The sequence below is a fragment of the Vanessa atalanta genome, chromosome 3 (assembly GCF_905147765.1).
Source record: "Vanessa atalanta chromosome 3, ilVanAtal1.2, whole genome shotgun sequence".
Taxonomy (NCBI): Eukaryota; Metazoa; Arthropoda; class Insecta; order Lepidoptera; family Nymphalidae; genus Vanessa; species Vanessa atalanta.
The window spans coordinates 159,430-183,488 of NC_061873.1; the positions used below are offsets into that span (position 1 = coordinate 159,430).

The 24,059-nt window shown below is 35.7% G+C and overlaps 1 protein-coding gene across 1 annotated transcript in view; it reads right to left on the minus strand.

The window, feature by feature from the left end:
• The window catches only part of LOC125077380 (nephrin), a 393,621-nt gene that overhangs the window by 39,944 nt on the left and 329,618 nt on the right, over positions 1–24,059 (minus strand). Inside the window, exons 10-12 of the mRNA XM_047689307.1 lie at positions 4,459–4,618; positions 783–972; positions 264–367 (exon numbers count right to left, since the gene is read on the minus strand). Of these exons, the coding sequence (XP_047545263.1) occupies positions 264–367; positions 783–972; positions 4,459–4,618 (454 nt within the window). The remainder of the gene's footprint in view (positions 1–263; positions 368–782; positions 973–4,458; positions 4,619–24,059) is intronic.

A 24,059-nucleotide genomic window follows, 5' to 3' on the forward strand; every position in this document is an offset into this window, starting at 1 on the left:
AATTATGATAAATGCAACGGATATTCATTATCGCTTGTGCATGTTATATGTACCGGTTTGAAGAGTGAGTGAGCCAGTGGTTGGCACAAGCTTGATGGGATATTAGTAATGTAAGGAATGATTGATTTTCCTCACAGTACTAGTCTATGCGTAGAGGTGCCATCAGGAGCTTATTTGCCAGTTTTCCTACCTATATGTTATAAAAAAATATTAATTAATAAATAGTTGCAAACTAATTAAATAATTATAAAAGGACAGCGTACCGGCAGCGACCATTTGAAAGACGCAGGGTGCTAGCTGGGAGCCGACTTCGTTAGAGGCTGCACACGACAGCGTGCCGTAGTCCAAGTCCGCCACTGGCGTATATCTTACAGAAGGAAATTAATTCACTAAGACTTATACACACAGATTTCAAGTTTTAGTTCAATTTGCAATATCCTGTTTAAAGACAACAATTTAGAAGGAATATAGAATGCAAAAACGTCAACACAAATCAAAGTTTGAACGTAAATTAGCCTCATTTATTCGTCGATGGTCATTTTTCCTTTTTGATTGTGTAATTGACAAGCTTGAAATTCAATTCTGAATCAGTGAATAACAAACATTCACGCTGATTAAACTTTTCATTTCGACAAACTTGTTCAATTGCAAAGGATTTGCATGAGCAGGCTTTTCATGGAATCGGATTTTAACTGACTTTTTACATCTCAGAATGATTTAACATATAACTAGGCAAAGAAAATTGCGCCTTCATTTTATTTTTTAATAAAACTTAAACTTACTTTAGACTGGAAGCACTGCCATTAGACGTGTATCTGTCTGCTGCGACGTCGAGCGTTTCGCCTGAGTTGTTAAACTTCCATTTGAAGACTGCCGCGGGAGGATCTGCGTCCACTTCGCATACGATGACCACCGACTCGCCGCGTGCAGCGCCCACCACAGACACGCCACCACTGCGACAAGATGGTGCATCTGAAAAACAAGGAATATATTGAAAACATACGCTTCCTCCAGAAACTCCAAAAAACTTTATCCTAGTATATTGTATTAATATCGTTCCATACATTAATTGTACTGTTGTCACTGTTGTTACTGTTGTTTTGTATTAGCTTAAATATATTTTTTATTGTTTTGAGAGCAGCAAGGTATTTTATAAATGGTTGTTTTTCCTTATCTGAACGTCCTTCCCTCTAATAAAATGGCAACGTGTCCCTCATGAGCAAAGTTCGTTATAATGTCTAGCTACGTGTCAATTGTCATTTGATTCCTCCAGAGAAAATGAGGCTACATTATCGTATTCGGATCTCAATTTAACAATATCTGTAATAGCCACCGCTTCCGCAGATTGAAACGGAGACTCGCCGCGATTGAGGTGGGCCAGCGATAGCGAAACTATCAAGTAAATTGGAACCGAACTTGGGCCGATCGCCACGAATATTAAAGTAATAATCTGTGTAAGCGATTCTAGTAACTGGCGCGTTAGTTTCAGGGACTTTTTTCGCTCGGGTTTTTTTCGTTGAGTGTGCATAAGTGGGGTGCGAGACGACCCGGTATTAAATGGAGGGCGACATGCAAGCGGTATCAGAGCAGTGCATTAGGTGCCCGTCCCCGACGGCGACCGACCGACGAGCGTCGAGCATGCGACCTTGCGTTGTTTCGTTCTTTGACCGGATCATTAAGGACTTCTTGTTCTTCTCGTCACGTTACGTAATCGCTTACGATTTAAGTGCTTCAATTGAGTCGCAAGTCACATTATATCACATATGCTTCTTTTCCTTGTTAATATAATTATTAAGATAAATATCTCATTCAAGATTTCAAAGCAATAATTTGGATATCAGTTTCCCTAATCTATGAATTCCGATGTTGTAGCTGTCATTTTATTACCAATCTATCAAACACCCAGGAAAAGCATACATTATTTCATGGAGATCATGGTCGGCCAAGACTAAAATTAGTAATTATAAATATCAAGACTAGAGAAACAGCCTATAAATGATACCATTGCTGAGCCAAAACTTCTCCTCTAAGTGGATACATATTACTATAGAGGTATAGGTAGATTTGCATTTAATACATGCTGGTTTCTCTTAGATATTCATTTAAAATACGCTTGTAAAATGTGAGACGCTGGGCCTGATTTTATCCCGCTATCTTCGGTTGAGATTCACGTGTTCAAACCATTAACTCCATCTCAGCTTTAGGTGAAAGGTAGGGGGAATTAAAAGTAGTACTTTAAACTCTATATATATATATATATCATTTTCGTAAATTAATTGTAATTAATAATAGATTACTATTCCTGATGACCTTGTCTCGTATATAGAGGAGTGTTGGGAGAAGCGTTACGAGTTACAAATTAGGGCAAGGAGCAATTATGTCGCTGCGGCTCGGCCCGATTAATAATGAAACGGCCGCAATGCAGGGCGGTGTTAATGTGTACGCACCTTTACTAGGCGCCGAAATTTACTACAGTAAGTCAGAAATCAAATTCGTTATAATTATGGTTTGTGTAAAGTGACAATTTGAATTAGCTAACATTTTAATAAGAAATAATAGCTTAATGAAAGTATCACTATTTTAGTTTCACTGAGTTTGATACTGATGAGACAGTGCAGGCTTTTCTGAGTAAATAATATAACAGCAATTATTCCATCATTATTGTGCTCAGAGTGACACGGACTGTGTTAAGAGTAGTATACTCGTATCTCATCGCACCAATTTATTTGTGCGGACCGAACCGATTATAATAAGTGGTCTATTTGCCAATTCCCCTGCCTGTCTTAAGTTTTCACATTTCACTATTTTATGAATGCTCAAGATTTTTGTGAGCACGACGGTGCGCCAAACAACACACGCTCACCTGCGCTGTCTAGTGCTGGCCAAGAAAACGCTTCACGATTTATGTCCCTTATTTATACTTCAGTAACGCCGAGCGCTTAATCACCTCCGCCGAATCCACGGCCGAGCTCCGTAACAGACTATTGTTTAGAATTCCTTTGCGAAGATGACGTTATAGAAAAAAATTTAATTAACCGACATTAACACTCAGGTGGCCATTGTACAGGAAGACGAGATTAAGGGTAACGGCTGTTGCTCAGTGGTATGCGGGCTATGTTTTTTGTCAGCAAATTACTTTCTAATTAATCCATCGCAGCCAGAACCGTGAAATTATACCGAGAAGCGTAAATTTTACTCTTTGTGACATTTTTAATTTCTTTTGAAAATTTCCACTTGACTTCTATGAATTTAAATCGATAACGCCATTTATTTTGGAATATCGTTTATAATGAATAATTATTTTTAGGATTTTAATTTTAGTAAAATTTGTGTTAATTTATGTCAAAACTTATAATGGGCAAAACAACTTTCGTCGAATCCAAGGATCCGAGCAATTAAAATTAGCTTATCCGTTTGGACGAAACGACCGAAACACAAGAAGCAGGCGCGTGCCGCTCCGGGTTGGCAATTGTTACTTCTTAATTTGTGTGGCCGATGGTCTCCCACCGTTCATTAATTCCACAGAGCGGTTCACAGGATAATTTCCCGCCTACGACTGATTGTTTTCAACGAGTTTAGGGCCGGAAACACCCAACTGTTGTGAGTTTTCCATTCAAAGGAGTCCACTTATCCCAAACGGTAAAGTCGAAACACGATTTAAATTTCGAAACATAAAAATTCTGAGAAGTATTTTAGCATTCAGGATATGAGTGCATCAAGCAAATAAGAACGACGTCCGAGCGCCGCGGGCCGTTATTCTGAATTTCCGAGCTCAGTTGTAAATCATTATATTCGTGATGTACGGGTACGGTGTGGGATGAGCGGAAAATTTGGATGAAAATACATTAGCGCAACTCACAAAATGTTTTATTAACATATAAAATATTATACGAACTTTATATAATAGGGAGTTATGCGTGTGTTGTAATTTGGCTGCTTTATAACATTATTAAGATCTGTTGCTTTTGTAAGCTGCATTTTATACAAGCGTTCATTAACTTCACCCACTACTGTCTACTAAGTTTGTTACTGATTCTACTACTGATCAAGAATTTCTAGAATCACTCGACTGGTGGTGGCTTCAGCAGAGGTTTTGATCGTCATCCATGTCGGAGTGTTACGACATGATCCTAGTTCTTTATTATAGGCTTTAATAATAACATTTCAATTATATTTATAATTTTATTATAAGCGTGCTGTTGGATACTCCGTGAGAAGAAGGATTCGCTTTTGTTTGCAGTATTCATGGGAATTATATGGGATAATATATTCATCGTTTGATGCTCTGCGCTTTACGATTTCTTGTGTGCAAACTTAGGTTAACTTGTATAAACCGTTGTTCATGTTTTTGCTCATTAATGATGCGTACCTACGTGTACTGTATCTGCATTTTTGTTTTTTACTCAAGATTAAACATTTAATAAGATATAAATAGATGGTTATAGTTTGATCGCTCACATTTGACGCGAAAATGTAGCTCGTTGGAGACGGTCTCGCCTTCTGCGTTGAGAGCTGAGCAGGCGTAGCGGCCGCTACTGTGCCGTGTCACCTTCTGCAGCACTAAGCTCTGGTTGCTGTGGAAGACGCGCGCCGTCGCGTTGTGTGCCAGTGGTCGGTCCTAGAAATTATAAACACGCTATTAAAATATATTTTCAATGTACACAAGTTAGTTTATAATGAATATATCTGGCGCAGTGAAGGTAGCACTTATTGCCTTTATAAAATTAACCATTAGCGAAGATGTTGCCAGTGATAAAAATATAAAGTACCTATCAACAACCAATAACTCTATTTTCAAAGTCCATTTTGACTCGAAGTAATTTTAAGCCGAAATTTATAAGCACTTAATGAGTCATCGCCGTTCGTAATATAAATAAAGTGCAAGTACAGTCATTTATTATTCATAATTGAAATCTATCGGTAACATTAACATCAAGATATTATGATATTAATACAATTAAAGTTGCAAGATATAAATATATTTTTGTTGGAACAGCTGTATTACAGTGAAGCCTTTATTATACTAATAAATTAGCAAAGTAAATTGCCGTAATTAATCTCTCTCGCCACCTACAACTTATTTAAGTAAATACAGGTGGCTAGTTGAGCGCTTCATAATCATAAATCCTAAGGCCGGGAGACTCGAACAGGCCAGCTCTAGTTTAGTGGAATGCGCCATCGCCGCAGCCGCCTGCGTCTTGCAATAAAACTATACTATAAACACGGAAGCGCTTCTAAAGGCTGCCATTGAATAAACTTGCAAGCGTGGAAGGACGTTTAACAGAATATGATTATTTGCACAAAAGGGTCTTCCATTACGAGCGGTGTTGTGCGCGCCACTTCCACAGACAAAGACTCGCAGCTCTAAAGGAATGATTATTTCTCGTTTCTAACAAAAGGATCTCTAATTATTATTAGAAGAGATAAGTGAACTCAAGATTCAGGCAAGTTCACTACAGGCAGCAGTTGTGGGCCGGGCGCGTGGCGGTATGCGACTTTGATAGATTAATCATAATTAGAATCACAAAAAGTCCATTTTTTACTAAAAAATTAATAATAATAAGTTAGTTATATAAAATCAAAAAGTAACAGTCTGTTGTTTCTCTAAAACTATTTAAAGATTTCTCGTGTTTTATATCAAATAAAATACTAAATGTTGCTTTTCGATACGAATTTTTGTACAAAAAGATCCAAAAATCGGTCTAACGCGCCTTAGTGGACTTAGTCATGTGGCAAAATTCCATCCGACTCATGACGGTGTCCTCACGATATTTTCCTTCATCGCCGAGCGAGAGAACAAATTAAGGTACATGAAACTCAGTATTATTTCAATTTATCTATTCGGTGCAATATATTTTTACATTGGAAAAACAGTCATCTGTTCAACGTTTTTTTTTTTAATATAATGAGACATGAATTAGCTTAGGATTGTCGGATCCTTAATTCTCACTCGTAATCTGAAGGTACAATACAAACGTACGGAGTGGGCGCAAGGAGCTACATTTTATTTCTGCTAATGAAGTCGGCGAACGCAAACAAAAACCGGTCGCCCGAAGATTCTTGTTTCGCTTAAATTAAAAGAGACATTTTAAAAGCCGCGTACAATTGGATAAAAGGTTCCTAAATCGAAATACAAAATTATATTAACGGTGTATTCGTTCCGACTTTATCTTGCTGTCTGCTGTTCCGGTTTGAATGGTTAGTGAGCCAGTGTAATACAGGTACGAGATACATGATTTTTTTTTATTAGATCAAATTTAAGAAGTAGATTATCTATACGTATAATCAACTATTAAAGAGCTAATGATCTTCAATGGGATGATCAGGTCATGGTTACCTTACCATACACTTTCAATATAATCGAAGAAACATGGAAACAACATTTCGAATCGATAGGACATATGGAAGGTAGTCAGATCCCTTCATCGACTATTAAAGAGCTGATGATTTTCTAACGGCTGAACAGATTTTCATTTCAACACAATAGATCACATTCATATGAATGTTTGCCTGTTTATCTATTCGTTTGTTACGGCTAATCTCGGAATCGGCTTAACCGATTTGGAAGCGATTTTCACTGATTTGTACTGAAGTATTGTTTTATTGAAATCGAGATGTTATGGAACTAATGGAACTATGGGTTATGAGGTTAAAACCTTTTTAAGAGTTCGTTTGGTGTTAAATTATCCCTTTGCGTTTGAATAAATATTCTACAAGTATAAACGGGTGCGGCGGAGATGATTTTATGTTTATGCCCCGGTTCCTTGTCATTCCAAAAAAGATTCGTTTACTTTTGAGCGAGTCCAGTGCACACGGCTAGCTTTATGTGGCTTTGTCACGTGTTCTGCAAAAAAATTTACGCTTTAATCCCGACGGCACTACTACTACTGTAATATCGTGTAATCGTGTAATGATATACATTATGTAGTTAGACAAATACTTATTGGGAACTACAATGCCACGACAGATTGTGTATCTTATGATATGATATGTCAACCATATAATACTTCCACCTTTGAAGCTTAAAATTACGCGAACGGAATCGCGGGCACCAGCTAGTATTTCATATAATATTAAGGTCTATAGGCAAAGCTGACCACTAGTATATATGTAGAGTATAATATGGGCGACTGCATTGTAAATTAAATTTAAAAAAATACACTGATATCTAAAGGTATTGTTGTTTTATGTTTTGATACGTAAACCACCGATACATAATAATTGTTTCAGTAATAATTAACATAATAATAAAACAATATCATGGTTTTTATTAAAACAGGAACCGTGATTTGTTTAAAAAATTGCCCATATTCGTCCTGAGCGAGCGCTGGCAATAATTCACATCTCGTAACAGCCCATCCCGGACGTCCTCGCGAGGAGACGCCCGGGGCAAGGTTAATGCGCGTAAAATTACAAGCTTATAATTTATTCGACAGAAATATTCGTCGGCAAAAACACGTATCGTGCGTAGAGAATTTAATTTGAAATTATATTACGCTTGTTTGTGGAGCTTAGTCAGCCGAATCGTCTTGTCTGGGTGATTCAAACGTTTTAATATTATAAGCATCCATTTAGTGTGTTTGAGGGCACGGCGATGTATCAATATTAATTTATTTGTTACAAACGTCTCAGTGTAACATAAGATACTTTAGACTCAATATTATGAAACGAATTTTGGTAAGGGCGTGTTACTTTATCGTTGGATGGTAGGAGGAACGCAGTTCTCATATTTTATCATAATAATGTAAAATCTTCGGTATGCAGTTACTCTCCCAGATTGTTACAATAAATACAAATTGTTTGATACCGATTGACACGATTGATTAGTTTATGAAAGACCAAAATCCATATTTGGAATTTCAAAAATGTCTCAAATACATACATTCCTTTCCATATTAAGCGTAATTTTGGGATAAATTTGCTAAAGAGCTGAATCGTCTGTCGCTTACTTATAAACAGAAGCCTAAAGACCGATTGTCATAATTCTAACATTGAGGAAAGGCGAACTTCTATACAAAGTATTGATCCCCGATTTCACCCTCTTAAGGGAGTGAATTTTCAAAAACCCTATACTGACTTCATTTTACTCATAAATATAATCCAAAACAATTTCCATATTTCATACATTGATAAAAGGCGATCTCCTGTATAAACTTTCATTTCCCATTTAACGCCCCAAGGAGATGGATTTTGAAAAAATCTTTCTTAGCGCTCACCGACGTTTCATGAGAAATTCCTGCGCAAATTTCATCGTTTTAAAGTTTCATTAAGTAGTTATATATTCTGATTTCTCCCTGATTCTCAACTAAAACTTAAGTACCGGCCAGTGAATCGTGCGAGGGACGTCTGGTTACATAATTAAAGAGCGTCCGTCTAAAATTTTCAAGGTTACGATATTAATTGTTCTTTGAATGTTTATTTTGGAGAGCGCTTGTTAAAAAAGGTCCGGCCCGTTGTAGCGTGCTCTGATTGTAGGCAGCCCTTTGTGTCTTTGTATGTTCGTTTATTCGTGACACGTGCTTTGAGTCCTCGACTACTCACATGTTTTGATTATATTTAAACATTAGCCCTGCCTATTGTTATATTTCTTCGTGACCTCCTATTCAATGTTGTATTATTTTCATTAACTGACTCGTTGCCGGTGGCAAGCTTATGCGGCTGCAGATCTCGAAGGAGAAAATTCTGAAGTAGGCTACTAAAAAAATTTAGGGTTATCTGTCACGAAATTCTGTGCATCAGAAAACTGGTAAAGAGGGTGATGTAGTTACCTTGTCCCGAAATATTCAGCCACTTTCGTATAATTTATTATGTGTGGTGAATGACTACCGGGTTCTTTGTCGGTTCTTCTCGGTGTTAATCTAAATTCCAAGCCGGTGGTAGCGTTACGTTTAATACAATTCTGTAAACTGATGACTTAAAAATGCTTGTAAAATCATACTAGATGAGTATTTTTTGACTGGAAATATTACAAAGCAATTGATTAATAAGAATGGGTCATAATTCAGCTTACTTACTTTTTATATCGTTTTGGATTGCATTGTACTGCACGAAGTTTGTGTACTTGAGAATACACACTCTTCAAATATATTTGAAAACATTTCCAAGTGAAGAGTAACTCATTTATTTATTTCCAGTCACCCTCTGAATTACAAAGCGAAGGAGCGACGTGCGATATTTTTTAATTTCGAGCACGAAACAGTTCTACGCATGTTTTGATTACGATCTGAACCGTTTCGAATTATCCGAATCTCGATCGTTGAATCAATCTGGCGTGAAAGGCGTGCGAGTGATTCAATCAAGAGTGTCCATTATTTGCGGGACGAGTTCCATCGAAGCACAATCTCGCGGATGATCACGGAGGCCGCGGGGGACTTCCCCTCTGGCTCCTCGAGAATGGCTCCCATTAACGAATAAAGAGAAAATTTTCCACCTGATAACACTGTTTGCTTATACTCTCTCGTGTATATTATTCAATATTCCTTTGTATGCCGGAGCGAATGACGGCTGGCGGTCGTAAAAGAAACCATGTTGATATTTTAGTGACGTAGCACTCTGTGGCTTTAATCACACAAATGGGAATGTGTAATTGCATTGTCTCATAAAGAAAATGTAATCATACATTACTTAAGAGGATTCCAACGTCATCTCCTCGTTGACAGACTCACTCACTATTATTATGTCCTTGATTCCCGAAATCCCGACGCAAATGGTGATGTGGCCTAATTATGATCGAGACAAAGGATGGGTATGTCTTATATAATAAATTACTTTATGTAAAGACACCTGGATACCATTTTTTTAATTATATTTATGTAAATTATTAAAGAAATAGCCTGTAGTTGTCCCACTGCTGGGCTTAGGTTAGGTTAGTCTCCTCTTCTTTTGAGCAAAACTTTTGGAGCTAATTCCACCAAGCCGGACACATAACACGTATAGAAGCTTAAAACAGGCCAATTAGTTATTCTAATTCTATAAACTCAAATCGGTGAATAATTTTTTTAAATACTTTAAGAGCAAATTAAATTTAAGCAAATTATTACATTTTTAAGTTATCCAAAGTTGTAGCGACGGCAGAGCGTAAAACATAACTTTATTCACGTGTGTGAAATCTAACTCGATTCTCAAACGGGAGGAAGGAAATATGTTCAAAAGTGTAATTAGAGGCACGTCAATGCGGGCCGACTAACGTACGGAACATAGGTTTCCAAACTTTAATCACCGAAACTCCGGAGATGAGAATCCGAGTGTCACTAGCTGGATTAAACAAGATGAAAAATAGAAGTGCCGCTGCAGCCAACTTCGCACCTGGGATGCTCTTCGTGACGTTTGTTCTCGAAACAGAGGTCGCAACATTTTAAACTCCGTTGCTTACTTTGAACGTGGAAACGATTGAAGTAACTTTTGCCGAGCTGCGTTTAATGGAACGCATTTTGAGAGCAGTTTTATTGTTGTTTTAAAATTTGACCGACTACACTTTGTGTTAAAAGGTACTACTATATAAAGTAAGGATACTCATCGGTAAACTTGTAAGGTGAGTGTAAATGTTGCGAAATGGTTAAATCTTTTATTGAAATTAATTTATATCGAATACTAGTAGCGATTACCCATACTTAGACTTACTTACAGTAATTTAACCTTCTTCAATCGGTACTTCTTGATGGGCGCATTCAGCCAAACAAACTTCTATCTTTACGATATGTAATAAGGCATCTTTTATTAAATAAAAAAATAAAATAAAATGCAAAATCGAACTATATTAATCATTTCTCATGATATCATCAATGCGCCACCAGACCTGGGAACTAAGTACTGGCACACTCATTTCTCAAATCGGATCACAACAATAATAAGTTTTTCTGTTTAACGGCAGAATACATATAATATGATGAGTGGGTGGGCTTCATTTAGACGGGCACGAGGCCCCTCTAAATAAACCTCCTAGTCTGTTGTATTAAATAATATAATATTTACTTAAATATATGATCTAATAACACGTTGCTAAGTTTCAAACTTGCTAACAATTTCCGCTTACAAAGTCGTGGAAAAAGAGTGATAAATTCTACTCAGTTTTTTTTTAATAAAGGTCCTATTTAAGTCTCCAAATAGATGACAAAGGGCGCCTTTATGAATAAAATGTTTAGCACTTTAAGCGCTACGTTGTATTTGTGTAATATTATTTATATACGAGTTTATGTTGCTCGCACCATCGTCATTATATTTCGCCGTCAAATTAATTGAATGAGTGCAGTGCACTCGCACGTAACACTAGTTCCTATGTGATAGTAAAATAGTCACTACACACACATACACATACATATATTCGTTATTATAACATTCATTTAACTCATTTAACAACCAAACAAAGAAGCAATACAGTACAGACAGTACAATACAGACCAGTAGTACATAACCTAAGCTTTATGTTTTTGTCACACTAAATGAGAAACGAGCCCGTTCTATTTATTAAATTAATTAGCGCCGCAGAGCACATTGATCGACGTATAATTTATTTCCAATCACGACTACTGCAGTGCTCAATGAAAGGCGGGGGAAGTTGGCGGAGGCATAATTCCAGTAGATCGGAATGGATAGGGTTTAAGGACATTAGAGGCGTCGCGGCGCCGATCGAGGAAGTTTCTCCGCAAATCCGCCGTCGCAAATCCGGCTCAAGCCTTTGTCCCGCGCTTGCGAATTTTGTCATTTCGGCGATAGAATGAGCCAACTTGGAGCCGCCCGTGCATTAAGTCTCGCGGCCGATTCCTATTGAATCACTAAGCCAATTCAATAATTAGTTCGCCCCACTTGCGCTGTTTTACTTTTAAGCTGTATTTGGAGGCTATGAAATATGACGGCACATTACCGGCGGCAGAGCCGGCTGTCCGTTAAGCGGCGGGCGTAAGTCATCGGCTCGCGACGCCCGTGAGTAATTGTGTGGATTACAATATATATTTTCATCCGAATTGATGACGCTCGAAGCGCATAATTTATTTGACGTCTTATTATTTCGACGTCTCACTCGTGGATAGTTAATATTCGAAGCGATGTTTTCGCTGTGTTTGCTTCGAGCCTAATTGATGGATGTAATTTGCGTTCGAGATTGCGAGCTCCGACCGCTACAAAGGAAATCTTGCAATTATGATTTCGATCAAAAAGAGGCGCTGAAACGTTGAATACGAAAGATATTTAAAGAAATGTAAAATAATATTAAAGTATGATTAGTCCCTTAAATCTTTTCTTTTAGACGACGAAGTTCATCGCGCTCGTTTTCTTGTATTTTCGGCGACATAAAAATAAAAATAAAAAATCTAGCAAATTCGTCAAGGAATTTTCAAGTGGGACGTGAGCGCACCTTGCCTCAGAAGGCCGCTGAAGTCGGGCAGGAGGCGCGAGGAATGTTAATAAAGAGTCCGGAGGCGCGGCACGATCGCGCACTTCCTTCGTTGAATTTAATAATTTCTCTTGATTGACGAGAATCCTCGGAGACTACGCTACAGGCTTTGCATAATCTGATAGTGTTCGTCAGTCCATCTTATACAAGTAATAATACGCAAAATACACTTTTAATTTCGTACATTTCTACAAAGTAATTAAATTCTCTTTATTATTTATGAGAGTGCGCTTCATCACATTAAATGCCTATTTTTTATGTACGTTATGGTACAATCGAAAATATATTTTATTACAAGCTGTGATTAGAATAAGAATTACTCAATTATTATTTGCCTTGAAACATTTTAAGCTATAAAGACGATATCATCATATTAAATTAGTTATTCTAGAATATTCGCCTCTCGTGTGAACTGCGATCAAATTTAAATATAAAAATTTAAATTATATTTAATAATTGCAAATGAATTCAAGAGCCTCTTCTGACTCGTACTGACAAAATTTCATAATTCGCTCAAAATCAACTCCAGATAGAGTACGTTGTTAAGATCCCAATTGGAAGTTCTAATAAGGAAACAAACAAGACCGAAACCGTTTCAAAATATAACAATCATTCATTTGTCGCAGATAAACAGCCCTCGTCACGAGCACCGCGACCGAATAATAAACGTAGATAAATACGAGTATGACGTCACAGTACGTTTGTTTGACATGTAATGAAACGAGAATTATTCGTTATTCGGGCTTTTATTACGTTCGCAACATTTCCCTTTCTATACCTGTATTTATGTACACACAAGCACACGTGCTTAATGCATCATAATTCCCACACACTGAAATAGCCTCTAAATCATTTTAGTAGAGTCTCTTTTGCGTTGGTCTCTTGGTATTATCACAAACGCTACGTCATCTGCTTATTGTACATTATTATCCTCGTGTCCGCAGTAATGGGATGGGACAATTGTTCCAATATTTCATAATAAAGGTTTTGAGTTTGTCGAGAATTTCAATATGCGAATATTTTACATAATTTCATAAAACAATTTATTTCAAATTATTATATCATTGCTGTTATGAATCCAGTATAACTTCACGTTGCCATCGGCTCATATCAGCATTGTATACAACGGTACGTGTTATTTAAGATTTAAACTCACTCGATGGAAATAGAAAGTAAGTAATTTTTGCTGATTGTTTACAAGAGATTTAATAGTAAAATATTTATAAATATAAGTTTATTACAACTTCTTACAATACCATTAATGTCTGAAAAAAAGGGACTACCAAGCTACCTAAACCTATCCTATATTTTTTCTCAAATATTGAAATAGATTTTAAACGAACTTTTTGGTAATTGGTAAGAGAACCACTTGTTAGAGGCTGTGTGACCATCTAAGTCGGAGACTAGTGTGTCGACTAGTCACCGTCAATTTACAAGCATTTATTAAAAAAAAAAAAACTGATTTCTAGGAATAAACTAAATTAAAGCTAACACCGTTTCGGAATCTAGACACGCGGTAGCGTGTCAGCCAAGTTCTAGTAACAGAACTGGCGAGCAGCACCGTGTGTAATATTACACGAACCATTTGGAGCCACTTTTGACCTCCTCATAACTCAAAAACTATTTGACATAAATGTCTCAAATTTGGCTCATATATTGAGACTCGCGAGATACACATGTGTTCCAAATTTCATAAACGTATCTCGAATGGTTATTTAGATATTAACGTCTAAAAATCGTCATTTTTATCACTGACTGACCTATAGATCAAAACTATAACCTACTTCCAGGTGACCTAGAAAGTTGAAATTTGGCATGCAGGTAGATAATGAGGCCAATATAAAGGAAAACATCTGAAACTGGTAATTTTTTATCATTTTATTATAATTTTTCATTTTATTGGGTCTATAGGAACACTTATATACTTAATAGTTCCTGTAATAACTGTATAATAAAATAAAAATGTAAGAACCAGCAATCAAAACTTATGACAGCCGGTCTTAATGTGGATTTTAAGGTCTTCACGTGAATATATAACAAGTTAAATATCACCCTTAAGTTTTTTAAATCCAAATATTTCCGTTTTATTACTTATGAGTATAGCCGACTTTCATATTTATTGCGTTATTAACTAGCATTTAGCGCACATCAATGGTGCAAAATCATTATACTTAAAAAAAAAAATAATAGACATTTCGGTACACGGCGCGTGACGCGACGCCGGAGCAGCGGGATAGGAGCGTTGTGATTAAACCTTAACGCGGACGTGTCTGAGCGAGTAGCAACCACGCTCATAAGAATTATTTCAATGCCTTCCAATGGAAGCTGCTTAGTCTATTCGACTGCATATTTTTTGTTGGAGTATACTAGTATACAACAATAAAATAGGTTTCGTGAGACTGTAGTAGAGTATGTATATCGTAACAGGAATGATTTAAGATTGTACTCTAGCGCTACAAACGGGGACCCTTATTGCTTGGAAGAACAGTATCGAGCAAGCATGCTGATGTCAGCAAAGGACTGGTGAATGGGTCCAATGGAAAAATAGAGAAAGTACATTGGGGATGTCGACAACAGAAATAGCGCACGTAAAATAACAATTCAATTTAAACATAATTTAGTTTGCGAACTAGAAGTCAAAACCAAGTTACAGATATTAAGTAATGTACATATATGTTCAGAGGAAACAAATCTCTGTTTGCTTAGCATATTCTACTACTATACACAAATCACAAGGCCTTCGCCTTGACGGTGCTCTTTTCGACATAGGCTCCTCTTTATTAAGTAAAGAGCAGGCTTACGTTGGCCTCTCTAGAGTTAAAAACTTAGATGGAGTACATCTTATCAATTTAGGTCCAAGTCAAATCAAGACACAAGAGAGCTCTATTGTAGAGTACAACTGTCTGCGCACGTTATACCACCCCTACTTGGGTAAATTAAGTATAAACAGAAAACGCGTAAAAAAAATCCGGACACTGAATGGGCAATTCACTCGAACATTTTAGAGGTACCTACAAGAAAAATAAGAACGAATAAAAAAAAAGACAATTATACCCCGTAAACATAAGAAAATAGAATAGTTTAACAAAAACCATTTGGTATTAATTTTGTTATTAATAAGTACCTACTAATAATTTATATACAAAAAGTAGTGATATCCCATCAAAAATATAAATGTAAAAATGAGAGCCAAGTTAAATATTATGATATATACCTTGGTTGTTGTCTTCAAAGACAAAAGAAGTGAGATTTTAAATTAACATGGTTATTTTTATTACTAACAGTATTTAAAACGGGATATTTACCATGTTTTTTATCATGTTTATTAACATGGTAAATATCCCGTTTTAAATACTGTTAGTAAAAGAAGTGAGATCTAAATTTGTGCCAAGTTAAATAGTCCTTTCTGAAATTTATTTATAACTACATAAAATATCATTTCTTCTTATAACTTGGGGTAATATATTGTTGCCTAAGGTCTGACTTGGCTAGTTCTTATATGTTTATAAACACAAATACTATTATGTAGATATTTTATGTAGTTATAAATAAATTTCAGAAAGGACTATTTAACTTGGCACAAATTTAGATCTCACTTCTTTTGTCGTTGAAGACAACAACCAAGGTATATATATCATAATATTTAACTTGGCTCTCATTTTTACATTTATGTTTTTGATGGGATATAGATTACGTTGAGAAGAACCGGTAAGGAACTCAGTAGATGAGTTTTCTCATGAAAATCAACGAATTTTGCTCCACGCTTTTTAATCACTTACGAATGTATAGTCTAGTCTACTAGGGAACAAGCCTTACTTATCTTTTTTTTTAATTTTTATTTTATTAAGGTTGTCTCGAAGAGGTCGCTCTATTCAGCGATAAGGCCGGCTTATTGTACAAGCGTGTTTATTGTAGTACGTCTGTATTTCTTTTATATTCACTGTAGATAAAAGAGTACATAACTATTTTTAATTCTGAAAAAAATCTATCCCATGTAAAAATAATATTAAAAGCACAGACAACCAACAATGTGCTATGTGCAGTACACACACAAATATAAATGTTCAGTCTATCACGGTGCGTAACATATATAATACTAAAATGCTTTACATGAGTGATGACGTAAGAGTTTGTCTAATTGTTTGATCAAAGGATCTATCAGTCTGATATGAAAAAATATTTTTATATTATATATTAGTTGAAAAAGGTTATTATAATAAACCCACGGGGGCGGAGCAGTAACGTTTGGCGTGGGTAGAACCGCGTGAAGCAGCTACCTTCACCTTTCCTGAAGGTTTTTATCAATATTGTTAATATTTTATATTTATATAGAATGTATTTCACTCTCGGCGCTGAAAAATGAATCAGGAAACCTGCACGGGTCGGATGGAAACAGACAAAGCAGTAATTCTATGGAAGTATTTCAATAATATTAGTTAACAATGTGTAACAGTGACAGAAGTTGGACTTCTTCGTCGCTAACTGACCGAATCGAGTTCATCGATTAGATATCGGATAATCTTGAAACTATCGGCGCCGCGCTCTGAGCCTTAGAGAGCAGTTCAATATTCTCATTGAAATTTCCGACCTAACTTAGTTCGAACTTAGTTCATATTGTTTTCAATTACTGCGTTTTCGAAGCAGAGGCGCTCTAAGCACTGCCCCGGACCCTATTACGAATAACAGCTGACTGGGCCACTGGTTAGTACTTGTCCACGTCTCTAGATTAATAGATTTAATTCTGGCGAAATAATACCGTCTAAAATAGTATTATACTACATGGAAAGTAGTCGAAATAATCAGTATGTAATATTCGTTTGATTTTTGGAGTTTGATGTAACAAAAGGCTATATGAAATCTTGAACCTGCCAATGGACCACATGTAAATGGGTTATTGCTTAAAAGTGGATTTAGTCTAAACTTTGTTATATATTAATATACCATAGTATGCATCGTGCTTGTGAGAGAGAAAATAGTCACTTCCGGTGTTTTTAGTTCTGTGACGAGGTAGTACCTACGTAGGTGAATTATCCATCTCACTTATTTGTTTATTGTAACCACATAAAGGTCTAAATCTAGTTTTAACTAGAAAGTTGTTATTAAAACTTACCCATTCTAAGCAAAACAAAGAGTAGTCATAAATGTATTCTCATACAAAATAAACAAACATACACTGAATTGTAATTAATAAAACACGTTAGTTAACGAGCAAATAAAGCGTAAACTCATAATGTATGAACACACTATGGAAATTAGTTAACGTTCCTCGATGCGGTATTCTTACTTTTAGCGATCAAGGCATATCTGATACTTGCTTGAATCGCTACAAGGATTATGTTTGACGTGAAGAGCAATAAAGCAAATAGCACTGGTTCCGTGGTCGGGGAAATAATTCATTATATTGTAATCCTCTTTTTGCGGAGTACACGATCTCGGGGGACCGAAGGAACAAAAAGGCTAATAACGAAGCTTTACGGAGTAATGTTGATGGTATGCTTGTACAAAGATTGTGGGGAGAAATGTTCTAACCGCTTGATGGTTTGAGATACATTTCGCAGTTAAAGAAATCTTTTTAATGTTACGACTGTTTATCACATGTATTTCCATGATTTGTACAATAACAAAGCAAACCAAAATTGTTAAGTTTGTTGTTATATCTGAGCCGTAACTTATTGTATAAATATAACATCCATTAATATTCGTACTCTGAGGTCCTGCTAAATATAATTTCCTGCAAAGTGTAATTTTTTTATACTTCAAAGTATATTCGCATATGGCGCTCAAGATGAGCACAAATATCGTCGTAAAATAGTATTACATGATTTTGTATCACAAGAACTGTACAATAAACTACAGCACTTATGAAATGAAATGAAATAAAATGATTATTATTATTTTTTTAGTCACCTACGTATTATTTCGAACAAATAGTCTCGATGAAAATCATACTACGTACGTACGTACTGACTCCATGCTTTATTATATATTCGTATATAGAGTAATAAACCCTTGTCATGAACACCAGCTTACTTACAAATTATATCAAAATCAATATACTCTCATAACGTCTCGTATAGCTTAGTGTAGTTGTATATTATTAACGCAATGACGGAGCAGGAATGTACATTTCGGATATCAAAGTATAATGCGTATCATCCACTACCTCCCCTCCATGATTGTGTTACATCAATCCTGTTTATTTTGCTTTTAGCTTATGACTTCGATTTGTAATAAGTCATAATATTTGACGTATGCTAGTTTATAATACAGTTATTTTGTAAGATTGCAACAGCGAAGACGAAGACCATCTGCAAGAGACTTTTCAAATTTGGGCGTAAACTGATTTCGTAAATTATTTACATATATATGATCAAAAGGGTACGAATAAAAAAAATACAAGTTAACTAAACTACCTAACTAGCTCTATTGTTATCTCTGTCTCATAGTCTGATGAAACAGCAATCCAGGAGAGAGATCAGGCGCAGGACCCCACGTCATTACGTAGCAATAACTAACGCAGAGAAGTATCGCACTGCCAAAATTCTATCTTGGGACTGTTTTTCTTAGCAAAAGAACCCACTAAAATCCAAACCCAATATCCGAACTTCGGATTGATCTTGTTTATGTTTTTGATTAATCTTCCAGTAATTATATACAATACAAAAGTACACTGAAATTTAAATGAACTTAGATTTTAAAACAAAGGGCAGATGGAGGGCGTAGTAGAAAGTGAAGCAACAAAAGCGAATACAATTTGCCGGTTGTATGAAAAACGACGCGTCCCTTTGTGAATACGTCACCTTTGTTATTAATTATTTATTTTATAATTTGAGCAAATAATGATCTTAAAAGGGACGCGGGACGGTGTGTTTCAGTTTTTTAACACAGTGTCTGCTGTTCGTTTTGATAAAACCTTTAAAATTATCATATTAAATCTATGCCATCGCAAATTACTCCTTTAAAGATTCGTTTGTAATTACAAGTCCAGTTTACTTTATTCCTATGAGATCGGTCATGCAGAAAACAGTTACCAGAAAAGGGCAGTAAACGTAGCCGTGAAGTGCACGGTGTTTAAACTAATTGTTTTTGTGGGGCATTACGAGTGGGCGTCGGCCGGCTGCAATGGCAACTTCGCTAACACCACCCAGTACGGACGCGGCTTACCGAACTAAATTAGCGCACAAATGTTCTATTTAAACTAGTAAATGGGTTGAACTTAGATAAAAGCGGACTGTATCGACTCAGCTGTTATAGGCGTTTAGATTATACAAACTAAATCGTTTGAATAAAGTTTGTCTTACAACCTGTATGAAAAGATTATCTCTTGTTAACAACAAGTTATGCTTATATGGATAGATATTATGTTACCGAAAAGACTATCGCTTTCAACTGACTAAGGCAATGATTAGAGAACACTCTGCGAGTCGGTTCTAACTTCTTCTGCCACTCATGGGCGACAGTCACTTTATTGTGACTTTAATAATGATTGTATACAAATGTTTTACTTCCACTCATGCTGATGTCGCGTACACATACACAGTAAGTTGGGTTGACGCAATTCCCCGCCCTGACCTAAATATCTGTCATGACACAAGGCGAAATACATTCTTAGCCCTCAAGCCGATATTTGTATATATACATAAAACGTAGGTTGGTTATGTTTCATCGTATTAAAATATATTTAAATATATAATTTTGAGCTTCAAAAACAAATTATTGGCTGATTATATGAAGACTAATTTATTAAAAAGAAGACGTGTATCTACAAAAATATAGATTGTTTGCATTTACAACAAAATGTGTTAAAATTTAGTTTATTGAAATGAATATTAAATTAAATTATATCGAAGGCTAGAGAAAGCCGTACAATGTTTGTACCACAAGTCATGAGTTAAAAATAATTAAGAATATAACAAATATTTTAAGAGAATTATATTCCAAGAATGACGTTTTTAATCAGGGTTTCCTTATATACGTTTTTGATAATATCAGTTTATGTGACCTCAAGAACATGCACATCTAGTGCATGTTCTTCTTTAGATGTGAAAAGCTTTGAGACTATTTAACACACAGTGAAAAAAAAGGGGGACATTGAGTTGATAAAGAATGATAGAAGAGTTTGTTGGGAAACTTCAGTGAATACTGAGAAGCTTGTGGCCCAACATGCCACGGGCACACATACGATATACTGACAAAACAAATAAAAAAACCGTGTTAAGGATTATCTGTATGTAAAAATAAAACATACAATCTACATTCAAGGAGAAAAGCAATTTTTACGAATGTTATCTTTTGCAATGTTTATAAAAGCGCTCCGGCTATTGAATATTACAATTCAGCGTCACGGGCGACCATCTTTATTCACTACGTCGTCGCGCTGCGACGTAAGACGTCTGTGTCGCAGCGTTTACGCCAGGACGTAACTGAAAGTGGCCTCGTCACATTCACCGTATGATCATTTTGTTTCTCTACTGCGACAAAATTTCTCACTCGAGTTCTAGTGTATTATGTTTGTCTGTCATTTATAAAATCAGATTTTATTTTATACCAAACGTGTAAAGTTTTTATGTAACCGACAAGAGAAATAGGGTATTTGGAACACAGTTGGAAAATAGTAGGGTAATTTAACGTTGTGCATTACCTATTTATAAGCATGTATATATTTTTATATTAAAGTGCATAAGTACGGTCGGTTATAATAACATTGACAGTTTTAAGCTTTAAAGTTCCTTATTTCGGACTGTTACTAAGCCTTCTTAGACACGTAAGGCTAATAATATATTTCCCGTACTCGAATTTCGAACCCGAGACCTCGGCGACTGCAACTTTATATTATTAAGCTAGATACTACACCGGCGAGTCAGATACCTTATGTACCATATACCTATATACCCATTCACTTCCACAGTTGGAACATAAGTGACAATTTATAATAAAATTTGGTCCCATATAGTAATTTAGCGTCCTTCTCAGGCAGGTGAGAAATTATAACATGTTAGATAATGTCAGAATTAATAATGAAACATTTGGGACCTTGGGGAGGAAAAGGCTTTTAAGTGACCCTCTTACGAGATGACCGACCGTTCCGAATGACGGTAATTACGACATTATTGCTGAGGAATTTTCTGAAAAGTGGAAAATATATTTCTCATATTTTATTCTTTCTATGACGTCATTCTGTCTGCGAAAAATATTGTAATTTTATAAATATCTTATAATTAATCTTTTTTGTAAATTTAAAGTGAAAATCTTTATTCAATATAGAAGCATTATCTTTGCTTATTGGTTGTTAGAAATTGAAATAAAAAAGGAAAGGTGTTTGTTCGCTGAGTAGCATTTAAAATTCTTCGTCCTCTTAAAGTTAAGTTTTTTTTTCTGGCATTGGTTGGCGGACGAGCATATGGGCCACCTGATGGTAAGTGGTCACCCCCGCCCATAGACAAAGGCGCTGTAAGAAATATTTACCATTCCTTACATCACCTATGCGCCACCAACCTCGGGAACTAAGATGTTATGTCCCTTGTTCCTGTGATTACACTGGCTCACTCACCCTTCTAATCGGAATACAACAATACAGAGTACTGTTATTTGGCGGTAAAATATCTGATGAGTGGGTGGTACCTACCCAGACGGGCTTGCACAAAGCCCTACCACCAAGTAAAAGAAGATGTAAACTTGGATTTCAACCCGCGATTTCATAATGATTTTTAAAAAAAATACACAACTGTATAATTGTTCTGAATCCTTCTCGATATTCCAAGTAACGATAAAAAGCATAGATAAATGTCGTCGATGAAATCGCTAAGCCGATTACAACACTTAGATTTTTTTCATTTCGTATTAGGCGCCGATAAAAACATAATCCGAACAAATCCGCGGACGATGTGTGCGTTTTATAATTCGCTAAAATCCAGCGATATCGTTCCGTAAACGAGCGCAGTAAATTTGTTGCTTTAATTCGGGCGTATCGCGCAGACCGGGGCAGTTTTTCAAAAACAATCACATATAAAACAATGAGGCGTGTCGACGCGACAAATGGGGCAGTTTAAAGCTCGCACCACAAAAAGCGTAAAATGATTGCGGTCGAGTCGCGACGCCGACAATCGCGTCACCGATGCGAAGAGAACAACACACAGCGCGTGTGTAATAATGTTTTATTAGTGGCTGAATGTATCGTGACTGGACGAGAGAATTATTATTTTAAAAGAGATGACGACGGATTACATTGGCTGAATAATGATTTCAAATTACAATATATAAATTTATAATCAATAAATATATAAGTACGCTTTATAATTTTTCTAGAAATTGTACCGTTGCAATTAATAAAAGTTGTTGAAAAATTCCGCTATGATTCTTTCGCAGGTTCGCCACAATATCTGAAATATTTCTTTACGGACCGGTAGTCTAAATAAGTGTAATGATTCTATATTGAATAAAAAAAAATTCTTAACCTATTAAATGTTTAATTTTTTTATTTTACTATATTTTATCAATATATTACTTTTTAAAAACACAAAGTAATGTACTTAAGAACTGTGTTATTTGTTGGAGAATTTTGTTGGACTTATCATCTTAGTCGCAACGAATTAAAAAATAAATAAAAAATTAAACGATTTAAAAAAAAAACAATCAACAATATGTTTTTTATAAAAGCCCGGCACGGACCTTTGTCGCACATGAAAGTAAAAGTAAATAAAAGAGCGTTATTCAAAATATTGCACTGTGAAAGCCGGTGGGGGCGGACAGCGGCACGATCCTATCGGAGCAAATAAAACGGTCGGAGGTGTAGTTCATGGGGGTATGTGTGTTAGTACATTTTGTTTTGAACATCGAATTCTAGTTCGGATTGTCATGAATAAATAAAAAATAAAAAGTATTATAAATTATGCACAAATACAAATCACGTGCAAAGATTTTTGAAAATTGTGGTTCCATTATATCGATCTAAATTCATAAAATAGTACTTTGGCTTATCAAGTAACTGTTATGTAAAGCCAAATTAGTACTTTAGACTGTTTAGTCTTATATGGCCTCTCTGCTTTTGTACTTTAAATAAAATTTGGTATAAAATCCTCTAAAGGATAAAGTATAAAATATCTTACTAAAATAAATTTACAAGCAATTACTCATTTGGTTAACAATATGAATGTAGAAGTGGTGTGGTAGGTCTTGTTCAGCCTCTTTGTCACCAACGACTTCTTCTCACAACCTAACTAACCTCTTAGGAACACTGAGAATTGCTGTTTTATTTTGAAATGTAATTCTTCGGTGTATAATTATAATGTATTTATTGTGTAAGAAGCAAATCCTGGACGCAACACCAAACAGAAAAGTGAATTGAAAAATTTAAGAAATGGTTCTGTGCTAGAAATTTCACTAAATAACTCGATTAGTTTTGGAAATAAATTAACTTTAATTTGAAATACCTAATGACTACGAGTTACAGGTAGTAAATTCGACAGCTCGGGCAGCACTTAGTAGTCGACGTAAATAAAACGTTACGCACGCGGGCGTCGCAAATGCATTTACAAATACAAACCGTTGCTCGGCCTGCATTGATCCGAGCCCACTGTTTATATATTCATTTTGTTTTACATTTCCGCTTGCGTTTATGACAGTACTTGACGTATAAACTGTGTTTGTATTTCTTTATTTATAAACAACAACA